This window comes from Osmia bicornis, chromosome 7 (genome assembly GCF_907164935.1).
Source record: "Osmia bicornis bicornis chromosome 7, iOsmBic2.1, whole genome shotgun sequence".
Lineage (NCBI taxonomy): Eukaryota > Metazoa > Arthropoda > Insecta > Hymenoptera > Megachilidae > Osmia > Osmia bicornis.
The window spans coordinates 1520066-1533637 of record NC_060222.1 but is presented as its reverse complement, the minus strand read 5'-3'; the positions used below and the strand labels follow the sequence as shown (position 1 = coordinate 1533637).

Sequence of the window (13572 nt, the reverse complement as noted above, 5' to 3'; positions counted from 1 at the left end):
AAATAAAATAATTGTAAATGAAACATACATACGAAAATTAACATAAATATAAATAAAATAATTTTCTTTATAAAATTATATTTGCAATAAAACATTTTTCATTGCAAGTGTTTTTTGTTTTTAATTTTACTTTATCTACATGCTGTCTCTATTTTGAAATATGATATGAACACTGCGTAGGACGGCTATGGTTCTCCTTCAATAGCGAAAGGGTTAAAGAAAATTTCCTATGCAGATACGAGCAAAGTACCTCGATAATTGCCCAATTAACAGATTCATCCAAGCCTGTTCTCGAATGATAAATTACATGCAAATTTTCCACTTACCTTTAGTCGAAGATCACTCACAGTCCACACCCGGCTGGCATAATCATTAGATGCTCCAAGGATCAGCGTCCCCGTTGAATCGAAATCAACAGACATTACTCCTGCGTTGCTGCCAACAAGAATTCCTTTACTCTCCGAGGTACCTGAAAAATAAAATAACAATAAACGTCAATTTGTAATCGAAACAATCCTCTCAAATCATCACTTCATCATTTGTCTGATGGTTTCATTTACAACTTCCATTTTTATTTTAATAAAAACTTCAATAACGATAGATATAAATCTAGAATAAAAAAATTCTCTCGAATCATCATTTTATCGTCTGTCTCATTTAACAAAAATTTCAATAATATATGCTCTTTGGCAATTATTTCATTTGACATTTCATGGAATCTGAATTCATAGAATTCATAGAATTATATTTGAAAACCTTTATAATTAAAACTGCATAATTACCAATTAATAAATTTCGAATTAACGTGAAATACAATAAAGAATAATAAAATGAAAAGTTAGATATTAAAATTACAAATGTTTTGCCTATGGCGTTACCGAAATTAATTTAATCGACATTGTCGAACAGAGTGGCGAAGGGGATAAAGGAAATCACGAGCAGTTTGGAAAAGGGGATGGAAACAATACACCGAAGTGTCGAGAATGGGTGAAGAAGAGCCGTGAAAGGGTGGGATAAGCGGATATAACCCACAATAAGGACGGATGTTTCATCCAATTTGCAACGCGGCAAAGGGATTACATTCGAAATACGTTATAGTGCGTATGGTCGTTTCAGTATAGAGAGGAAAATGTTTCTAGCTCAGGCAGGGTTTTAATAGACGCCTCTACGTTCGACTATACGAGCTATCCCTGATTGCATCGAGTAACCTGTTGATTCATTAACACGTTCGTGTACAAGGTGTCTCAAAACTGATGTATATCATAAAAACTATGAAATTATCATAATAAAAAAAATAGGAATTCTTTTAATTTTGCAAGCTCTATAACATTTTTCGAAACCCACTTAATAAACAAACAAAAACTTTTCAAAAGAACAATATATTACAGTGAACTTTGTTTGAAATATTATTGTACGTTTGAACATTGTAATTAAATGGTAATTACTATGTTAATTAATACACTCCACTGAGCGAAAAATCATTCATAACTTGGTAATAAAAATTAATGACACGTTACGAATTGAAACTTTATATCCTCGTAAATTAGTCTATTAGCAAATAATTGTATAATTTACCGTCGACTTAGTAAATTATTGCTGGCGACTAATATTTAAACTATCCGTTATTTTTTCATTTAGCACGAAACGAAAAGTTCTCTAGCATGTATTCGCGAACAAAAGACGGTAACAAAGTTTTAATTACTTCGTTGCAGTAAGTTTTAATGAAATTTTAAAGTGACTTTCATATCAATTGATTAGCCTACATTATCTCGTTGAACGCGGGAAATGATATTTTCGATAAATATTGGCTGGAAACAGAATTTATAGTGTTACAAAGTGACACGATTAATTTTATACAAATTTTTCAACAACTTTAACACTTTTATTCATTTATGTACTTAATTCCAGGTCAAAATTTTTTTTTTTTTTTTTAATTACCTTTTGTGATATTCCAAAGCTTCACCTTTCTGTCAGCCCCTCCGGTCGCAAGGATCCTCTCAACAGGAGACCATTTTACAGCATAAACTTCTCCGTCGTGAGCATTCTGCAAGGGTTACGAAACACTTGACGTATAAATTTTGAAAAATGTGCATGCATGAGTCAACAGTTAACGTAACAAATGTATTAAAATTCATCATTGTTTTTCTACTAAAAATACATATCAATTTCATTGAAAAAATGAAATTTAGATAGAAGCTGACTAATGTCTTTTAAAATCTAGAAGCTATCAAAATTTCTAATTTTATTAAAAATTAACTAATACTACTATTATGAATAAATTATCAAATACTACTCACTACGTTGCCTACATTTAAATTAGCAAAAATATTACCCTCTATACCATATACTATCGAGCATCATCGATTGTTAACAATTAAATGGCCAGATAATATGAAAGAATATAGATAGATAGTGACATTCTCATTACAATGTAAATGAAGCTTTTAAATATTGCAATAAATTCACGATATTTGCAGTTTTCATGCATAAAAAGTGTACATTAAATGTTAAGCGTAATTATGGTAATGTATACTACACAAAGTGTTTTAATGAGACAAGTATTTCGCTCTTTGAAACACATTAACATCTAACACCTATACTCACTAAGACTGAACACATTATTTACAGAACGTTTTTTTTTTAATGTGATTGTATTGAAATAAATACGCGTGAACATTAATGAACAGTATTATTGATAGAATTAAGAAAGAATAGAACACATAGGAACATGGTGTGTCAACAAAAAAAATTATTTCAATCTTCACATAATTATTATTCCCGTTTTAAATAATACTTTTGTCATCGCCGTTCCCGTTCAAAATAATATAAAATTCCAAACTACATTTCTAACATTTTTTACGTATTATAAAGTAACTACATTTGTCAAACATAGAATTAAACATACTTAACTTAAATATTTCAATACTATGCTACATATAATATACTTTCCTTAAACAATATTTCGATCAGAACGTAACATTGTAAATATCACTAAAACATAGAATCGCAGAATAAAATATTAACATTTCAATAATGTAACATGCACGTCTGAAAAATCTGAATTTTTTAAAATAATTGTACGTGTATCCCATCGAATGATCTATAATAGACACTAGGTGCTAACTTATAAACCAAAAGTGTCCTTATATAACTAGTTAACAAAATTACACTAACAAGATCCTTTTTTTTAAATCGTCGAAAAATTGTTGTATATTATTTTTATATAGATATATCTTTCCTTCCTTCTACTTTAAAAAAGAAACAAGTATCATATCAAACTCTATAGTTTAGAAACATTTCCATCCATATTCCACAGAATGTTATAAAAATAGTTCACTTATTCTCGATTCACTTATAACACTCGAAGGGAATAATACGTGTGAAACGATTAAACGAAAACTATTATTACTAGAGGTGTGCGAGAACCTGAAAATTTCAAGATTTTGAAGGTACAGGTGTGCGAGAACTCGACTCGACCCGACCCGATATTTTTGGATTCTCGCACACCTCTAATCATTACGTATAGACGTTGGTGCGATAATAATGCAAATCAATCTAAAGCTGAAACATCCCCAATATCATAAAATATATGCCATCAAATAACTGTAACCATTAGCATCGTGCAGAGAATCAATGATCATTCGTTATTCTACAAATGAAATTTCATGTAGAAAAGTATTTATGCAATACTAAAACTAAGTGTCCAACTTTGTCACATCTGAAGGCTTTATTTTAGCCTAAATTTTTTGAAAACCGTTTGGATCATTGGACACTTATAAACTGAGAATAAATACTAATGTAAGTCATTCGTGATACAAGTTTTCCAAAGATCAAGCATCAAGATTCGACAGTCCCTTATCTCATCATACAAGACATGCAATTTCTGGTTACAACGTGTCAATAAACAAATTGTACTAAAATTTACATAATGGCATGATGATTAAGTATCTCATAAATTAAATTGTTGTCAACGTACAAATGTGACCGACACTTTGGTCGGTACCGCAGTAGGAAGACCAGCAATTCCTTCTTTTAGATTCGATCTGTCAGGACTGACCGGTCGTGTGTCACGAGCAGCGTCCTCCAATTCCTTTTGCATCTTTGCTTGTCTCTTTCTGTAAGAAAGAATGAAACAAAAAAAGAACAAAAGCTTCAGAGGAAGGTTTGATGCTGCCTGAAAGAAACGATCAATTCGAACGAAATTAATGCTGCATTTGTAATACCCAAAACAACGTGGTAAAGTGCCCTTTGTCTTTGATCATCCTGTTGTTATGCTACATGCGATGTAAAATTAATTAGTAACGCCAGTGCTTTGCTATTATTATATTTTGACATTAACGATACGGTTCCTGGTTAGTTGTTACTTCAAACGTTTATCATTTGTTGTATTTTTAACCCTTTAGATACTATGCCATTATCATGGCCCTATGAATAATTTATTTAAGACAAAATATCACTGTAGTAGATTTACTTATTTTTTAATAATTTGAAACCACCTTAATATGGAAAATTCTGGGATAATTAATTTTTGTTTTTGAAAATTAATTACAACTATCCTTAATAATTGGAATCTTAGTCTACGTCCAACTCTACCGTAACCAAAGGGTTAATATTAATATTAGTTATATTTATTCAAGTAATTGACAATCATTAAACTCTTTGAACCGTTACATTTAGTGGGAAAACACTTGTGCAGTTGTGCACGCGTTTATTAGTCATACATATGCATATGTACGTTGTTTTCCATTTTTCCGCGACGATGATATATTCCTACATCATATTTTATATTAATTTTGTTATACAAAATAAGAACAATACAATATTTATGAAAATCAAGCACAAACGACAGATTTTTTGTGTGAACATGTGCGAATGGTTTGCAGGATCACGTTCTTTAAACAAACGACCCAAAGCTGCAATAGAGCACTTAAGCGTAATTTCTATCACGTCACTTGCTCAGACTTACCCAAACTTTGATATGGTATGCATCAAAAAGGCTGTCGGACTGGAAAAACTCTCACTGAAACGAAAATGTCAAGCAGTGTGAAGTGCGAATGTGGAGATTACTGTTGTAACAGAATCCCGTGTGTCTGTGCAAGAAGCTTAACATTTTACAATTAATAAATGATTTACGAATATGTCGAAGAAACGTTATTGTCCTTAATAACGTGTTGTAATCGTCGAATGTGATATTGTAACGATTAATGGGTACGATCGAGAGTGATTATTATACAAATAAAGTAACTTATTTGTAATGGTAACATGATATTAAATATGTAATGAAATATGAAATTAATGAATATCTAATACTTATAATAAATGTATAAAATTTATAAAACGGGGAACCATTGCAAAAAATTAATATCGTTCAGATATCACCTGTTGCATCAAAGAGTGTAAAGGAAGCTATAATATTTCGTACTAAAAAACCGATAATGAATTAGAAATTATCTGATACATCTTTAACACTTCTATATTTGCATTCCCACGAGCTTATGTAAAATGTGATGCAATTCCATTTTTATAATATTAAGTTTCTCTTAATATCATATAACATGCATAAACAGCATGCTTTACTGAAAAAGATATACTCTTCCGCTTTATACTCTTACTTTAAATAATGTTTCGTTAAAATCATTACTCGAAAAACTGTCATTAGTAATGATAAATTTGGCGTATTTATGTAAACATGCCTGATAAACATGAGCTCTTGGCATTGTTATTCTATTTATTACGCGATTATTGTGTAATAAATTTAATTTTTAAGTCATGAGAGTTTTTAGCCGACAGATATTGGCATAATGAAGTAATGATATTTTAAATTTTGTATACCACTTAAATATGATCCTGATATGAATAATCATAAGACAAGCGATAATAGTCAGAAACAAAAAGACCGAAACTGTTTGTTATTGGTACGATAAAAACACGAAATAATATAGGTAACGCAAACCACTCAAACGAATATAAGAAAATCGTAAAATGGTCAGTGATTCATCAATTTTATTTAACAGTACTAACCGCATGCATATATTATTTATCATGCCCACAGCATTTTCTACAGAAACTAAAATATTATACGTAACTATTCTACGATTTTATTGAAAAATATAATTTGCTTGATAATAAGCAAGACCGTAATTAAAGAAAAAAGGGCGTTAATATACTATGAGGCCCATAATGAAATTAAATATTGTACTTACTTCAAAAAGTTGTCATTTTCTTCATTTACTTTTTCTGCATCTCTTGTTTTGTACTTGATTAAGCGTTCCACTAACTGGCGATTTTCTTCCTACAAATATTCATAATTTATTAATTTTCCAAAATATACATTATTTATGTAAAACAATAAACTATCTGTATATTAATTACACAGTTAGTTTAATAATAGTCCATAACATACCTGTGCTTTCCTAAGCTTTTCTTCTAAAGATGCAAAAGCGAGTTGTAGAGCTTGATGTTCATCTTTCAACATCTGGTTAATACTTTCCAACTCCCTTTCTCTACTAAGGCATTTACTTATTTCTAAACGTAAGTTGGCATTAAGCTCCATACTTTCAGAAAGGCTGTAAATAATTGATTAATGTATAATAATTACTCATACAAATTTTTATACACATCTTAAATCATAAAAATCAAATAGCAATATTCACCTGGTTTCCTTTGCTTGAAACTCCTTCATCATTTCTTGTAATTTATTATTAAGATCTACTATTTGTTGCGTATTTTCTCCTTTCCTCTTATGTAATGTAGCTAACTCTTCTGCTTGTTTTAAAAGACGAGCTTCAAGATCACTATTTACACCTAATCCAGGAGTTCCACTAACTGCCTCTCGACGGAGTGTTTCATTTGCTATAGTTAGCTGAATATTTTCTGTACGCAATGTGTTTGCATTTTCAAACAGTCTGTTGTCTGTAAATAAAAAAACAGTATACATTAGTATAACTCAATAGAAATTTGGATTAATATCAAATTACAGAGATTAATAATTTGAATTAAATTGATGAATATAAAGAAAGAAATCTTACGCAAACTGATGAGATCTGCAAAACAATATGTTTGCTTCCTATTTCTTTCTTGGAGCTGTAATATCAAATTTTGTCTCCAATTGTTATCTTCTCTAGGAGTTGATGATACACCGGGTTCACTTGCTGCCATTTTTAATGTGTGAAATATCTTGAAGATAGTATCTTAATTTCACCGTAGTTTTGTCTTTTCGTATCAAAGTCGTATAAAAAACATCTGACAGAACAGTTGGTAGATTATTTTGACACTCTTCCCTTCTCAACATGCACTGTTTTTACCGCGAAAAATCTGACCCGATTCAACAAACAGGCGTTCGAATATTAACCACTATAAAAATCGAAAAATCTCGCGCTAATCACATGACATTCAGAATTACCGTGATTATTTTTAATTATGAAAATAGCTACTCTAACCTAAACATTCCAAACACTACACTGCTAACGTGAACTGCCGGGTATTCGATATATCGATACGTTCTGTTTGCGAGAATGCGATGTTTCTATTTTGAACGAAATTTCAAATAAGTCGATAACAACAGATAAATTATTTTTCACTAGCCTCTGTTTAATAACCATAATACGACGTATGTAAATGTCGCAGATAAATTAATAGAAACATGTGTTGAATCCATGAGTAATCAGAATGAAATAAATTTGAGAGAAAGAAACGTTTGCAACAGATGATGGAACAGTTTTCTGCATTTCGTTCGGATCGACTGAAACATTATCCAGATTTGATAAACGCGTATTCTACTGCTTATTTTTAACAATATGTAACGGGATAAAATATATTTTTAGAGGGATTATTTTTAAGCATCGAACTATTTTTCTAGTTGAATGCTATTTAAAATTGTTTAAATTGATTACAGTTCCAGATACCAATTTTCTATTCAAAACCATGACAGTAATGAGCATTGAAATGTACAAATCAGCGATTATTAACTTTACTTCTAAAGTCTAAGGACGTATTTTATAATGAAAGAAGAAAAAAGTATTCGAACATGTCATAAAAGAAAAGCAAAGAAAAATAATGTTCAATTATCGCAACTATCTTACAGGTTTATATTTTAACCATTTATTTTAACTTAGTATAGCAGTATAACGATGGTTTATATCTTGCAAGTTTTCGTTATAGAAGTGGTCACATAAATAAAAGACGAATAAATAAAATTTGCCACAAATTGAAACATTTTCATGCTGCCAAATTACGTGAACCTGGTCCGACACAATATATATTTTATGCGATAGTTAATACTGATCTACGAATGGATCAAGGAACAACAGCAGCAACTGTAAGTAGACTTAAACTTAAACCATATGAAACAAGTCTATACATATTCTTTATTAATATTAGATAGCAAATGGTTTGGTGTTGCTTTATAGTCAGTTAGACAGTGATCAAGTAAGATATCAGTATATTGATAGCTGGACAAAGGAAGGGTAATGTATACATTGATACATTGATTCACGTTCAATTTCTAATTAATTTTTTGTTGATAATTGAAAAATAATTAATTGATTATTGTAATCCATTAAATTTATTATGTAAAAATAGGCGGAATATAATAGTCCTGAAAGGATATGATCACAAGCACTTGAAGTATCTGCATTCTGAACTAAAGTTTATTGCAATTGGAAGTCATGCAGTTCAACAAAGATGGGGACGTAATAAAGCAATTATAGTGTTGATTGTATTTGGTCAAAAGAGCGAATTAGAAGAAGTTTTTGAAGGATTGTCATATTTAAAATAATAAAAATTATCCTCCCTTTTCCAGCATGCAAAATCTGCCATTTTCTGAGCTTCTTTGCTTTACTCAAAATAAAAGAAAGATTAATCCTTCATTTAGAATTATCCTGATCCTGCCAGGCTCTCAAAATAAAAAGTTATCATTGCCTCTTATCTCAAATGGCAAATGTTATGTGTAACTTTGATTTTAATTCTAATCATTAAAAGCGCTGTGATGTAAATCCTGTCACAATTGATATGGTAGGATATGGCATGGAAATGGAAAACGAAACCCTAAAGGTTAGTAGTATCTCGTCGGTGGTACAGCTCAGAAGAGGGTTGGTATTACAGATCCTATAACGCGAATTTCCATAGGGTGACATTCTTACAGTATTGCTTTATATATATCTTTTAAGTCCCATCGATAAGTTGGATCAGTTATCATCAGAGCAACTCTATACATCCTAATCCTACATATTCAAATGATCGAAGACTGATGAACATCCCTCGTATGTTCATCAGGCGTATAACATCTACTCTTAGGGAATATTGGGGCCAAAGAAAAGAAGCAAAAGATACGGCGCGTTAAAGCATCAAAGGTTGCACGCGAAGCGGCGCCACGCCCGCCCCACCATTGCTGTGCTGGTACACCGTCGGGCCGGAGGGGAGGATGTTAGTCGGCGCAGTCGCTCGCCGCGTTTTATGCAACCAGTCTTGCTTCGGAGCGAGTGAGTCTACTCCTCCAGCCTTTGACAGACGAGGAAAGTGTGTGCAGTGTCTGTCTGGCCGCTTTTCGTTGGTCGGTCTCTGTTAATCGTAAAGGTTGACTGTTTCGTTGTGGTAACCGATTTGACCGGATCCGGTTTTCTTTGTGGTGAAGAAGGCAGGACAGGAGCGTGTTAACGTCCATACTACGTATTACCGTCAGTCGCATAAGCTGACTTAGCCGGCGTGAGCAAGCGAAAGTTTAAAGGCGGTGTCGATTGTGTATTCGGCTCTGTTGCCATCGTGCGAAATTCTACCGTACAGTTTACCAACATAACTCCGTTCTGCGGTTACGGACTGGTGTCTACTGATCGAGTGCCAGTGCGACCACGGTCGGCCGTGCTACACGGGTGTATTATCTGCGATTGTGTGCTACATATAGATGTGTGTTTGTGCGTAACGTGTGCGTAAAGGAGAACGTATCCATCACTGCTGCGAGATAGAGAGAGACAACCAGCGAAGAGGGTGGGAGAAGCGAACGGCCGTGAATCCACGATACGTGGCTGCGTTCACGCCGCCGCGTATTCCGCACGGCACGACACGAAACACAACAGCACCGACGTCCACCCAGGCTGCGAGAGGCGAGAGGAAAAAGATTGCACACCTTAACGAATTATTACGAATTCGCATAGCTTTAACGCGCCTTTTGGCGCGTTTAGACCCCTCGCTCGGTCGACTTCTTCGACCTCCTCCTCGTCGCCACTATGGCGGACGACGAGGTTCTCTTCGACGAGGTTTACGAGCTCTGCGAGATTATCGGCAAGTGAGTAACGAAACCGTGAGAAAGAACGAGACAGCTGTGCTCGTTACATTGGTGTGTATGGACGGGAGCGAATGAGTACTTACGTAGAAGGAGAAAGTGTCAAAATGTTGGAGAGTGAATATAAGGAGAAAGGGTAAGAAATGTATATGATACGGCTCGATGACGAGAGTATAAAGCTCCGATAGGCGATGATACGTCGCTGTGTGCATGTGGGTGTGTATTTTGTATGCGTGTATGCGTTTTAGGTTCGGCTGCGTACCATACGTCGGATGTAGGGATGGTCACGCGCGCGCGCACGCGTAAGCATGCACCGCGTGTACGATGACGTATAAAATGTTGACTCAGAACGAGTAAATGGGTAAGTAAAAATGCAAAACTAAATGACCGGTTCAATGTGAGGAAGGAAATTGTTCCGTCTGCCGTTCACGAAGCTTTTATTCCGAGTTTTTCATTCATGAATTACGTGCAACAGTACGACCCACCCTTTTTATATAAACATAGCATTTCTTTTATTATGATGACTTGTATTCAAGAAATAAGGCTCTATTATTAAGTTCTATCGATGATTTAATAACAGTCACCGGTTTATATGTTATTAAATTAAAAATATAAGAAGTAAAAATGGGATCGATAACTTAGGAGAGGAATTTTACATATTAACAAAATATGGGGTTTTTGTTTGTTTAAATTGATTTTCAATTGAATTTTTCGTGCAAATATCATTTTATAAGTTACATATTTACACGTGAAGTTTGAGTAATTAGAAATGAAATTTATTGACTGAAGGTAAACAAGAAATTTTTTGTGTTTTTCGTATTATCAGTTGTAGTTAAAAATAAGGGGAGTATTAAAATAATAATCTAAAAAATTTTTAATTATATTCTTAGTTAACAATTGAAAACTCATATCAATAATTTTTTTTAGAATATTGCAATTTCTATATTTTTTTATCAGGGTTTGTTTTAATATTTTTTTGAAACATATATAATTCTCTACTAATTTCAAATATCTTATCTTTGTATTAACCCTTGAACAGCGGAGTTTGGGTCAATCGAGTTCCAATTGAGATCCAATTGGGTCAATCGAGATTAAAATTGGGGCTCTCTCCATGGTCCGCCGTGCGAGGGTTAAAAAATGTTCCTTGCAATGGAAAAGAAATAATGACACTCTTCAAAACAATAACAATCCATTGGAACAATGGCAAAAATTTCTGTTTACATTCTATTAAATTCTTTCTCTACGCGTCACGGAATCCAAGTACAATACCTATCCAACTATTTATTTAAATGTTTGAACTCGGTTAGCCGTGTCACCCTAGAGAATAATAAAAATCACCCAGCATGAATCGACCTCGTAATAAAATACGAGTCAAACTGCACACCTCTGTGGAGAAGTTTTTGTTACGATTTAAATACGGTGCGCCTGGTAACACAATTCACATTGTGCACAAGGATCTCGTTCTTTCCACGATTACTTCATCCCCAGTTCGATGGGACACGCCGAGATCTTGCTTGTTAGAAAATTCTGCAACGAGCATCGCGTTTCGAAGCTCTCGTTAAAGGGCATCCAGCCGTAATTGTAGGCGAACGCGTCGAGTTGCACTTGTTCTCTTCTTTTCCGTAATAGGGCGTAGAAAACGTTAAAAATCACAGGGAGGTGTTGGAGAATTATAACAATTGAAGAATTATAGTTATTGCTGTAAGTTAGGTAGACATTACATGGGTGGGCTAGACGAGGGGCGGACCAGGACTTAAATTTTTACCTTGAGATTAGTGACATGGGGATCCTCTTGTAGAATATGGATCCTAATTTTAATTAATCAGGCTCCAAATCTCTATCGGACCACCGGGAATTTTCCTGAATTCCCGATGGCCAGTTCACCCCATAGACGTATTTACATGGAGCACTAAGGGAGCTAACAGTAAGGGGGTGAGTAGTTATAAATGGGGTAACTCCATAAGGATATTCAGTCGATATGAGCCGAATGCACCGGAAGCCTAACCGAATTAGCTGAATTTCTGGCGTTTTCCTTCCAATCTTTGGAATAAATGAAAAATAATATTTATTATCAGTAGCTATGGTTTGCTCCAGGTTTTTGATGATCCAGGCTATCCGTATATCATAGTTAATAAAAAGGAAGCTCATGTCAGCATGAACAAAAATGAAATATCTCAGGGTTTACTATAGTTGGCGTGTATAACGCAACATGGTCTGAAACTTTTGACCTGCATTGTAGTAAATCCTCGAAACGTTGTACACGTCTGCTCTGACCCTATCTAGGGATAGCTGAACAGCTCCAATAAATATAGGAAACTGGGAAAGTAAATTTTAATGCTGCCACATACCAGGTGGAATGCAACTTGGCCTGCACTTCTTTTACGATGCTCGTCCTACTTTTCATCCCCCTCGTAACTCAGCCGCCGAGGGTCGTGTATACAGCGACCGTGTGCACACGTTTTCTCAGAGGCTGAAGTAACTTCTCGCTGATGGAATTTGTCCTTGAACTTAATTGTGAGCAGTCGTCCACTAGTCGACTTGTTGGTGATCCTAGAACAATTTTATTGTAGTTTCATGATCATTGTATTTGATATCGTGCGAGGTGTTCCTGTGTTTCGTGGAACGTGGATTCGTTTTAGATGATTAATCGTAAAAATAGACGGTGGATGTTATGCAAATATATTTTATCTTTCTCTAGATGAGTCACATATTTTGCATATTTTATGCATTGTGAGGAATTTTTTTTTTATATCTACTGTATAATTTGCATATTTTTTTGTATACTGTGGTTTTTAAAATGTAAATTTGGGGAACTGATTAGTAGAAATTACTATTTTATTATAGTTGTGATAATTTCATTAGCAGATTTGCAATTAATGAGATCGCTCACTTTTAGTTTCCAATTGCTAAGTGTAAATGCTAACTATTTAAATAGCTGTTGAATCACTATTTAAATAGCTGAAAAAGAAACCTTTTATAGCTTTCTGGTGTAGGTAGCGCTTTGAGATTCTTTTTTTAACTTTCAAACGAAAACCATTATCAACACATGTAATTAGCAAATTATGAGGTTCGAGCTAATTGAAGACTACTGAGGCACTAAGTGTCGTCTGTTACCTGACCACAGGGGGTATTTTAGGGTCCTGCTGTAGGTAGTTAAGGGTTAATGATCGTAAAGTACTTATTGCTGTGTTCACGGAGTATTTTACTAACTTTGTATAAAGATAAATCAAATGGCGATAAATCCATATAAAAAATTAATAAATTCTCATTTCCAAAAATTACTTATCTATATTTTA

The 13572-nt window shown here is 33.7% G+C and overlaps 2 protein-coding genes across 12 annotated transcripts in view; one reads left to right on the top strand and one right to left on the bottom strand.

The window, feature by feature from the left end:
• The window catches only part of LOC114881523 (autophagy-related protein 16-1), a 392271-nt gene extending 384620 nt beyond the window's left edge, over positions 1-7651 (bottom strand). For 2 of the 3 annotated variants that reach the window (XM_029198345.2, XM_029198353.2), the window contains exons 1-8: positions 7029-7651; positions 6654-6912; positions 6404-6566; positions 6204-6292; positions 4967-5020; positions 3977-4115; positions 1939-2044; positions 327-469 (exon numbers count right to left, since the gene is read on the bottom strand). In XM_029198345.2, coding sequence (XP_029054178.1) covers positions 327-469; positions 1939-2044; positions 3977-4115; positions 4967-5020; positions 6204-6292; positions 6404-6566; positions 6654-6912; positions 7029-7158 — 1083 coding nt within the window. In that variant the 5' untranslated portion in view covers positions 7159-7651. The remainder of the gene's footprint in view (positions 1-326; positions 470-1938; positions 2045-3976; positions 4116-4966; positions 5021-6203; positions 6293-6403; positions 6567-6653; positions 6913-7028) is intronic. The other variant, XM_029198348.2, reaches the window with a different exon arrangement.
• Positions 7652-9449: 1798 nt separating this feature from the next.
• LOC114881587 (peripheral plasma membrane protein CASK) overlaps positions 9450-13572 on the top strand; it is a 140871-nt gene continuing 136748 nt past the window's right edge. For 8 of the 9 annotated variants that reach the window (XM_029198493.2, XM_046286577.1, XM_029198487.2 and 5 more), the window contains exon 1: positions 9450-10279. In XM_029198493.2, the coding sequence (XP_029054326.1) occupies positions 10221-10279 (59 nt within the window). In that variant the 5' untranslated portion in view covers positions 9450-10220. Of the gene's footprint in view, positions 10280-10311; positions 10413-10524; positions 10638-13572 lie in introns of those variants that run through there. The other variant, XM_029198495.2, reaches the window with a different exon arrangement.